The 10,362-nt window shown below is 43.2% G+C and overlaps 1 protein-coding gene across 2 annotated transcripts; it reads left to right on the top strand.

The window, feature by feature from the left end:
• The first annotated feature begins 231 nt into the window (after positions 1 to 231).
• On the top strand, positions 232 to 8,442 carry LOC141019921 (uncharacterized). Of its 2 annotated transcripts, XM_073494951.1 has the most exons (3): positions 1,851 to 1,896; positions 1,998 to 2,071; positions 5,926 to 8,442. In XM_073494951.1, the coding sequence occupies exon 3, from the start codon at positions 5,928 to 5,930 to the stop codon at positions 7,602 to 7,604; it is 1,677 nt and encodes a 558-aa protein (XP_073351052.1). In that variant the 5' UTR covers positions 1,851 to 1,896; positions 1,998 to 2,071; positions 5,926 to 5,927; the 3' UTR covers positions 7,605 to 8,442. The 2 variants fall into 2 exon arrangements, with proteins under 2 accessions (XP_073351051.1, XP_073351052.1); XM_073494950.1 differs by lacking the exons at positions 1,851 to 1,896; positions 1,998 to 2,071 and adding an exon at positions 232 to 318.
• Positions 8,443 to 10,362: the final 1,920 nt, after the last annotated feature.

A 10,362-nucleotide genomic window follows, 5' to 3' on the forward strand; every position in this document is an offset into this window, starting at 1 on the left:
TGAGAAAATTGTGCTAAAAAACATAAAACATGAGGCCAGGGTTAGTCTGTGCAAACTTTACCTTTACTTGTACCCACTGCGTTGGAGGATCACTGGAAATAAAGGTTGTGAAAGTGGTGCTGGCCAGTTGGAGCCAGAGAGGGGGCATTAGTTTTATCAAAAGACCAAAGTATCACTCTGCTGATGTCAGCAAAAAAAATAAACTTCTGATTGCCAAAACAAACACAGTTCACATGTTGTGTACTTAAAGAGCAGCAGCCCGACAGAGAGTTTATTTCTTCGATTGCTTCTGATTCCTGCAGCCGCTCCTCAGCACAGGTACTTCTTCTTCTGCACAATAATAATATCTATCTATCAAAGGTTTCTCTATATATACATGTGAATCTAGGGAACGTTGGTTTTATATGTTGTGAAATAATACACTGTATGTGGATTGAGAAAGGAACTACAATTAAAATTGTGTCCATTAAATGAAAAAATGTAACGCAATGATTCTTGAGACTTCGGAGAAAACTTGTCCCAGAAAGAAAAGTGCTAATTCTGTTGAAAATAAGAAACATTTTCTTGCTTAAAATAATCATGGCTGATCATCCGTGGGTCATTTGTACAAGTGTAAAATTTTTACAATTTTTTGTTAATGTTTTTACAATTTATATGATTATATGTCAGCCCAGTACCCTCAAAACCAGTTGACCCAAAACAAGAGAATAACATTTGAATTTGATAAAAACTGAAAAAATCATGCAAAATGTATAAAACACATTCCAGATGAAAGAGCAGAATGTAAAACATCTTTAACACTAAAAGCGGAACATTTTCAACAACAGTTATTCTTATTTAATGGTCAGTCAAAATGTGTCTCTAGTTTTTGTCAACACCGTCAAATATTTATGAAAACACAATCAAATCAGACACCCACATGGTCAACTACACTCCCGGGCCGTCCCTTCCACCCTCCATGTTTACTAAATGCAACAAGGTTAAAAAAGCTGCTATAAGTTTGGTATTTTTTCTATAATTTTTACATATTTATTGATGTGTCTACTGTCACAACCATGAAATGTCAACTCAGATTCAGGGCTTCAGAACATTTATTGATTTACCAAATGTTGTTAATATTTCCAGAAGGATAAATTCTGCATGAAAAAATGTGATTTGTATTAATCAATGTAACATTGACTTGAGTGGTGAAATCAATTATTTGTTGTAATTGAGCCTCAGTCAGCACCGTCGGGTTGAGTCAACACCATCAGATGGACATTTTGTTTGTGTTAAATGAGTTTGTTTACAATCTGTTCCTCCAGTGCAGTTGATTTATTAAAGTAATTCTCTCTTTAAAATGACAAATGCTGTTTTTATGTCCAAATTTCTTATTTTATATATTTAATACAAATTATAAAAGTTGCATGATGGACGAGTTTCTAAAAGAGTACATGTGAAGTAGAACCTAAAATCTATTCTACACATAATAAATATATGTGTACTTATGGTATAGACATAATGCTGTATAAGCTCTGCAAGAGTAAATAAATAGGAATAATTAGCTTTTTATGGTGTTTGACAATGTTGAGTGAATTAAAGCATATTTAATTTTTTAAAAAGTACAAACTCAGGAGGTTGTACCAAAATAGTGCATGATTGCTGAGACCCTGCTCTATCAACATATAACTTGAGATTTCTTAATTCCTTCAACTATTTTCTTTTCAAAATCGAAACCTGTTTTATCCAAATTCTCAAAACATCAGTGAACAACCAATAATGCTTCTTGCTAAACTTCAGTCTCCATCAGTGACTCAGTGAGTTTTTCAGCTCTGAAGCTATTTAACAACAAATAATGTCACTCAGTTTTTTCTGCAGGACCAAATAACTTATAGATGTGACAGAACTACATTAAAGGTGCAGTACGCAAGAATTTTTGTTTAAATCATAAAAAAATGTTGACACAATGTGAAGAAATTACAGTTTTGACATCATGATGTCTGTGTATTGTGTTGCAGAGATATCTACTGAAGTTAACATGCTAAGTTAGCCTCTTCCCATCCCAGTCCAAAGCCCCTTTATAAGGAGTCAGGTATACACACCAACACTTTGCCAGTGCTTCAAGCCCCCAGTCCAGACTGCTAGCTGCACAGCTAACTGAGCTAACTAGCGACCAGCATCTTCAGTTAGTAGCAGTAAGTGTCTGGTGATACGCTGTTTGTTTAGAGTATAATTTCGACAGGTGACCAGTTCTTACATACTGCACCTTTAATACTACACAGAACCAACATCTGGCTCAACACAGTGAAGACTAGTGGAGAATGACATAACAATGACTTCCTGTTATTAACGTGACTGTCAACATTCAGCAACAACTTTTTAAATGAACACATGTTGTAAATGATCTTCAATGTCTCTGAGGTTCACGACACATTTCAACACAATCCAGTGAAAAAATAGACGTTGTTGAGAAAACACATACAAAGCGTCACATGATCATATTTGGATCAGGAGAACGGCTGGAGGATTTTGCAAGGTCCAGCAATTTATTACAACTTCTACATGAATCTTCTCAAGAAAATCCATCCTCATGCACATATATTCAGTCGTGGTCAAAAGTTTCCATCCGCTCATAAAGAACATGTTGATCATGTCAGTCTTCAGTTGATTCCCACAGCTCTCATGTGTCTGTGATCAATGAGAGGAACACAAACTACTTTGTCACAAAAACATTCATGAAGTTTGGTTCAATAATTAATTTATTATAAGTCTTCTGAACATGTGATCAAATCTGCTGGATCAAAAACATACATACAGTAATTTTAATATTTGGTTAAGTGTCTCTTGAGAAGAGGAGTAAAATACTCCATCTATGTCAAACTGGAACGACCGTCTCTGAACAGAGGAGGAGGCCTAAGACATCACTAATCAGCTCAACAACCATTCACACCTGGACTCACCTGGCCTTAGCAACCCACATGAAGGCCGGTTGGGTCAAGTGTCCTTCACTTCACAGAACCTTCATCAACATGGCTCTCTGTCATTTTCACCTCAGTTAGCTGCTTCTGATTAGTGATGTGCGAGTCATGAACGAATCGTTCAAAACTCAGGATTCTTTTTACTGACTCGGGAGTTACGAGTCATTGTCTCCATTAACTTGTTCACTGACTCACCGCTGCTGCTGCTGCCAACTAACTGCAAAGAGGAGACACGCCACACAACTGTTATTCTAACTGCAATTAAACTGCGTAAATGTATCAAGCTAATTGCTGTATTAGCTCCGTGGCTGAAGCAACGGCTCTGGTCATTATTTCAACTCAACTCCCCTGTCTCCTCTCCCTTCTGCCCGAGCTGCGCTGCATCACAGGCTGATACAGAAAAAGAAGGATTGACTGACCCAGCAGCTCACAGCTCACTCGCTCTCCCTCCCAGCTCGTAGAGCCCCTCCCCTACCTGAGAAACTCGCACTCCATGGCCACACTCTGGGTGACTGACTCAAGTGACTCATACAAACGAGTCAGTAAAAGGAATCGAGTATACCATCACTACTCCTGATCTCCATCCACAAGCTTCTGGTCCTCTGGATGAATGTTTACCCTCTCCTCTTGACAGAATCGGTGAAGTTCAACTAAATTTGTTGTCTTCCTGGCACAGACTTGTTTCTTCAGCACAGTCCACATGTTCTCGATGGGCTTCAAGTCAGGATTTTGGGAAGTCCATTCCTAAACCTCAATTCCAGCCTGATTGATCCGTTCCTTTACCACTTCTGATGTGTGTTTGGATCATTGTCCTGTTGGATCATCCAACTGCACCCAAGACTCAATCTTCTGCTGATCATTTTAGGTTTTCCTGAAGAATTTGGAGATAATCCTCCTTCTTCATTATTCCATTTACTTTCTGTAGAGCAGCAGATCCACTGGCAGCAGAACCGCCCCACAGCAGAACTCTACCAGCACCATGCTGGACAGTTGGTTTGGTGTTCTTGGGGTTAAAGGCCTCACCTTCTCTCCTCCAAACATATTGCTGCTCATTGTGGTCAAACAACTCAGTTTCTGTTTCATGTGACCACAGAGTTTCCCTCCAGAAGGTTTTTCTTCGTCCGTGTGATCAGCAGCAAACTTCAGTGGAGCTTTAAGGTTCTGCGTCTGGATCAAGAGCTTCTCTCAACGCAGCAGCCTCTCAGCTCATGTTGATGTAAAACACACCTGACTGTGGACTCTGACACCCGTCTCCAGCAACTTCTGATTCATTGCAGACTTGCTTTTTGGTGGTTTTTGGTTGAGTCTTGACCATCCTGACCAGTTTTCTCTCAGCAGCAGGTGATAGTTTGTGTTTTCTGATCATGGCAGTGACACAACTGTGCCGTGCACTTTATACTTACAAACAGTTGTTTGCACAGTTGATATTGGGACCTGCAACTGCTTTGAAATGACTCCAAGTGACTTTCCTGACTTGTTCAAATCAATAATGTGCTTGTTCCCCATTGTATATTGTATGTTCCTATTAAAATGATCAGCTGTGATCAATCAGAATCAGTCAGAAGAAGTTAAAGTCATTATGGACTCACCCTCATGCTGATGAGAAGTCCAGTGTAGTTTCTTATTCCTCAGAGTGCAGCTGGAGACCCGCGGGGTTCCCTCCTGCAGCGATAATCCATATAACAGGCGTCAATGGCGTCCGAGATGAAAAGGTCCATAAAACTACACAAAAACTTTGTAATATTCCTCCATACTGCTCGTCCGCTGCAATCCAAGTGTCCTGAAGTGGCGACATCCAGAGTTTACTGGAAACAACGTCATTCAGTACATTTTACAGCCTAAACAGTCACTGTGCTGTATCTGCCTGGAGGCACGAGGCTCCTCACAGCGTTTGCACTACGGAAGCTGCGGCGGACAAGATGAACGAGACTCGCGATAGATACACACACCGGTATTTACTTCCTGCTGTGAGCGACCGAGCGACACACAAACACAAGAGGGATCTTCTGCACTGGTGATTTGAAACTTTGACACTCACAGCAGGAAGTAAATACCGGTGTGTATCTATCGCGAGTCTCGTTCATCTTAGGCTGTAAAAATGTACTAAATGACATTGTTTCCAGTAAACTCTGGATGTCACCACTTCAGGACACTGGGATTGCAGATTGCAGCAGTATGGAGGAATATTACAAAGGTTTTGTGTAGTTTTATGGACCTTTTCGTCTCGGACGCCATTGACGCCTGTTATATGGATTATTGGTGCAGGAGGGAACCCGCGGGTCTCCAGCTGCACTCTGAGGAATAAGAAACTACACCGGACTCTCATCAGCATGAGGGTGAGTCCATAATGACTGAATTTCCTTCTAGAGTGAACTATTCCTTTAAGATGCTACAAAGAACATTTGATTCACAACTTTCTATAATCACCTGAACTGATGGTTCAACTTACTGTATGTATATTTATGATCACATGTTCAGAAGACCTATAATAAATTAAATTATTGAACCAAACTTCATGAATGTTTTTTTGTGTTGTTTTTGTTCTGCTCATTGATCACAGAAACATGAGAGCTGTAGACGGTCTGATGAACATGTTCTTTATGAGTGGATGTAAAGGTTTGACTACGACTGTACTCACACTGTGTCGTGTTATTCAAGTAAAACAATGTCTTATAAAATTTCATAATTTAATTGAGTCCTGTTAAAGGACATTAAAGGCGCAATATGTAAGATTTGGCCACTTGTCAAATTCATGCTGGAGTAACCACTAACTGTAGCTGCCTTTAGCTAGTTAGCTCAGTTAGCTGTGCAGCTAGCAGTTTGGACTGTGAGCTCTGTACCAGGGGAGTGTTAGTGTCTACCATCAGAGCTGTGGACTGGGATGGGCCAGGGCTAGTTAGCATGCTAACTTCAGTAGATATTCATCTCATTTAGTAAATAATTCCATGTCTTGTTGTCTGTGTTGCAGTCATGGCGTTCCCTCGGCTGTCTGCCTCGATGCTGTTGGCTTCACTGATCCTTCTTCTCTACTGGACGACCTCCTCAGCTCGCTCACACGAGCCCACCTCAGCTGATCTGTCAACGACCTCCAGGGAGAAGAGAGACTTAGATTTCGAGACCAGAGACAAAGTCAGTAAGACCTTTGGGGCGGCAACAGACGCTCTGTCTGCACTCAAAGACACCACATCAGAGGTGAAAAAGATTGCAGAATCAACGACAAAAGCCCTGAAGGCGCTCTCCAAATTTGCCAGCATGGCTCCCGGCATCGCTGGTGCGCTCTTCTCTATTGTCAACATGGTCTTGGCCTTCATTCCTCAGGATGACCCTGTGATGAATGAGGTAAAGAAAGGGTTTGCTGAGGTGAACAGGAAGCTGGACTCTCTCTCCATCCAGATCTCCAACCTGGCCACAGACGTGGAATGGTTCAACTACGTCAGCATCTACTCCCAAGACGAGCTCCGCATCCTCAACGCCTGGAGGAAGCTCAATGAGTTTATTGAGAACAGTGAGTCGGCAGAAAATCAAGAGGAAAAACTCCAACTGGCAGAAATATTCACCAACTACTACGAGTACACAGGAACTGAGGCCAGTGTGGCCAACTTCTACCATTACCTGACGATTGACAGCACGTCTCTCAGTGAAAACCTCAACAAGCTGCTGATGAAGAAGTTTAAATGTGACATTCGCAAGATGGCTGGTTATAACTTCTATTTCAGCACATTGCTGTTAGAGGGAATGGTGCTAAATGAAGCCTACTGGAAACTGATCGGTGTCAAAACATCAACCAAAGAAGCCGAACACGTCCAGATGTTCAAGAAGGTCTACAAAGCTCAGATATCAGCTGTGGACTTCTGCCTGAACAACACTGAGTATTACATGAAGAAGGACGTGGAGGAGATCAGCAAAGCACTCAGTCCTGACAACAAACAAGCCGTCGCTGCAGAGGTGAAGAAGAAGCTGGATGAGAAGTACGACTGGTACAACTGGGTGGTGCTGGTGTATGACACAGCCGATGATGATTCTTACATGCCGTATGAATTGACCAAGATCCCTGTGGGCACGATCACCATCGCTGTGGGCTACACTAGGAAAGCAAGCGTGGTATATAGAAGAGAAAATATCCAAGAAGAAGTAATTAACAAATACTTTGAGGGGAAAACGTGTGCTGTTAGGGACGATTTATCTGCACGGCGATATTTCTGGACAGATGACAATTTAGGTGGTTTGGTCAACGAGCACTATGTAACACATGCAGAATATTTCAGTGCGGCACATTTCATCTATAAGAGCGACTTTGTTGAGGAACCAAAACCCTTTTTTCAAGCTACATGTAGTTGGGAAAACTACAACTGGAAGATGTTCCTGCATGAATCCAGGAGGACGCCTGCCTGCAGTGACGACACATGTAACAATGGTGGAACCTGCAAGCGGCTGTTGGACTCCAATGACGGTCTGTGTGAGTGTCAGGACGGTTACTATGGTGACAGTTGTGAAGAGAAAATGGACACGTCATTGGCCAAGAAGATTGATACGCTTTATCCTGTAACCATTATCACCGGCACACACAGCAGGCTGAGAACGGTGGAGGCCAAACTGGTCCAGATCATTGACACCATCAATGACAGATGTCAACTTCGTCCCAACTAAACTAAACACACATCAACGGACTGAGAACAGCAGCATGACGGATGAAATGATGGAACAAGTAAAATCTCCAGAAAATACTCTGATGAAGTTAGAAACAAGAGATCTTCATCAGCCCAATCATACTTCTCAATTCTGCCAGCAGATGGCACCAAAGTCAAAAGAAAAGTTCCAGATTAAAAAGAAAATTCACCAAATAATTTGAAGGACACAAATAATGACTGTTCAATACAGAATTGCCCCTGTTGGAATTCCTGCCCGATATTGTACTTGTGTGTAAATAATTCATAATAAACAAAGTTTTAAAATCAGTCCAGTAGATCACCTCAGCTGGCAGCTGCAGCACAGCTGTAATGAAATCCTTTGGGGCAACGCCGACCGTCAAAGTTACGTTACCAACCAACCAACCAACCAGCCAACATTAGTGAAAACATATCATGTAACTATTTCACTCCGTTTATGTCATGGATCTGTGAACCAGCTTCAGTAGCTTTGGCTTGTTTCTGATTTTATTTTGGTTAATTGGTTAAATGGTTGATTTAACAATAAATTGCATGTGAGCCTTGATCACGTGGCGCCCCCTAGAGGCTGAATGTGTGTATATTTCACAGTGAACCTCAGAGCAGCATGTGTTTTGTGATCTAATGAAAGATGTTTATTCGTCCAGCTAATCCAGCAAACGTTCTCTCCCTCAAACACGTTTCAGAAATGATCAACCAGGCGTTGTTGTAGCGCCACCAGGTGGTCTGTTGATGTAGTTATTGTTGCCTGACAGTAGGATGTTGATGAGTTTGTCTGAAAAAGATTCAGAATCATTAAAACATTTGCAAAACTGTCAAAAGTGTGTCACAGTTTAATTATTGAATGTGATGTTATCTACTGTCAATCTACAGATTATTAGTTTCATCATAGCTTCATGACAGCTGAGCAGATCACACACACACACACACACACCACACACACACACAAACACACCACACACACCACACACACACACAAACACACCACACACACACACCACACACACACACCACACACCACACACACCACACACACACCACACACACACACCACACACACACACAAACACACCACACACACACACCACACACACACACCACACACCACACACACCACACACACACCACACACACACACCACACACACACACACACACACCACACACACACACCACACACACAAACACACCACACACACACACACACACCACACACCACACACACAAACACACCACACACACACACACCACACACACACCACACACACACACACACACACCACAGACACACGTATATTCTGAGTCAGTCATTGTTTCCCAGAGGTCGCAGGTACATAAATCGAATGTCCCAGTTTATTAAATACGATGTTATATTGTATATTTACAGTCCACAGATCTTCAGTTTCAGCATTTCAAGGTTTCCTCCTCCTGGTTTGCTTATAAAAGAGAAAAAGGAAAAAAGGACTTTTGTTAGCTTGAAAACAGCAGCTGGGGAAGCGGTCTGAGCACAGAACAGGTACTAAGGAGCATTAAACCAGACATCTACTACAAGCAGCTGATGAAGCACCAGCAGTGAAATATGCAGTATTATTAGTATGATATGATATATATGATATATTTGATCCTCCTCCTGACGACCCGTCTGGTTTCTGTTCTGTACTCTCTCTGTACGTTACTTTCTCTCTGAGCGATCGAGGTGTCATCAGAACGTGAATCACTCATCAGTTTGACTTTTAATCCCTTCAGTCTCTCATTATGAGGACGGAGGCTGTTGGAGGGACGCAACATTTCCTGTTCCCGATGTTGATTCAACTTCCTGTTGTTTTCAGCAGTGTAGAAGAGTCACAGTGTGCAGCTGTGCTGTGTCCACCTCAACCTAAACACTGTGTTCACTGACGTTTAAACAGAGAGAAGAAAGGAGTCCGGACAGACAGCACAGAAACAGGGAGACCAGGGAGACCAGGGAGACCAGGGAGACCAGGGAGACCAGGGACAACAGGGACAACAGGGAGACCAGGGACAACAGGGACAACAGGGACAACAGGGAGACCAGGGAGACCAGGGACAACAGGGAGACCAGGGACAACAGGGACAACAGGGACAACAGGGACAACAGGGAGACCAGGGACAACAGGGACAACAGGGACAACAGGGAGACCAGGGACAACAGGGAGAACAGGGAGACCAGGGAGACCAGGGAGACCAGGGACAACAGGGACAACAGGGACAACAGGGAGACCAGGGACAACAGGGAGACCAGGGACAACAGGGACAACAGGGACAACAGGGAGAACAGGGAGACCAGGGACAACAGGGACAACAGGGAGACCAGGGACAACAGGGACAACAGGGACAACAGGGAGACCAGGGACAACAGGGAGACCAGGGACAACAGGGACAACAGGGACAACAGGGAGACCAGGGACAACAGGGACAACAGGGACAACAGGGAGACCAGGGAGACCAGGGACAACAGGGAGACCAGGGACAACAGGGAGACCAGGGAGACCAGGGACAACAGGGAGACCAGGGACAACAGGGACAACAGGGACAACAGGGAGACCAGGGGGAACAGGGAGACCAGGGACAACAGGGAGACCAGGGACAACGGGGACAACGGGGAGAACAGGGAGAACAGGGAGACCAGGGACAACAGGGACAACAGGGACAACAGGGAGACCAGGGAGACCAGGGAGAACAGGGAGACCAGGGACAACAGGGAGACCAGGGACAACAGGGACA

Source organism: Pagrus major, chromosome 23, assembly GCF_040436345.1.
Source record: "Pagrus major chromosome 23, Pma_NU_1.0".
Classification (NCBI taxonomy): Eukaryota; Metazoa; Chordata; class Actinopteri; order Spariformes; family Sparidae; genus Pagrus; species Pagrus major.

Bases quoted from the DNA above. Each gene is read 5' to 3' on its own strand.
- LOC141019921 (XM_073494950.1), top strand. From the start codon at position 5,928: ATGGCGTTCCCTCGGCTGTCTGCCTCGATGCTGTTGGCTTCACTGATC.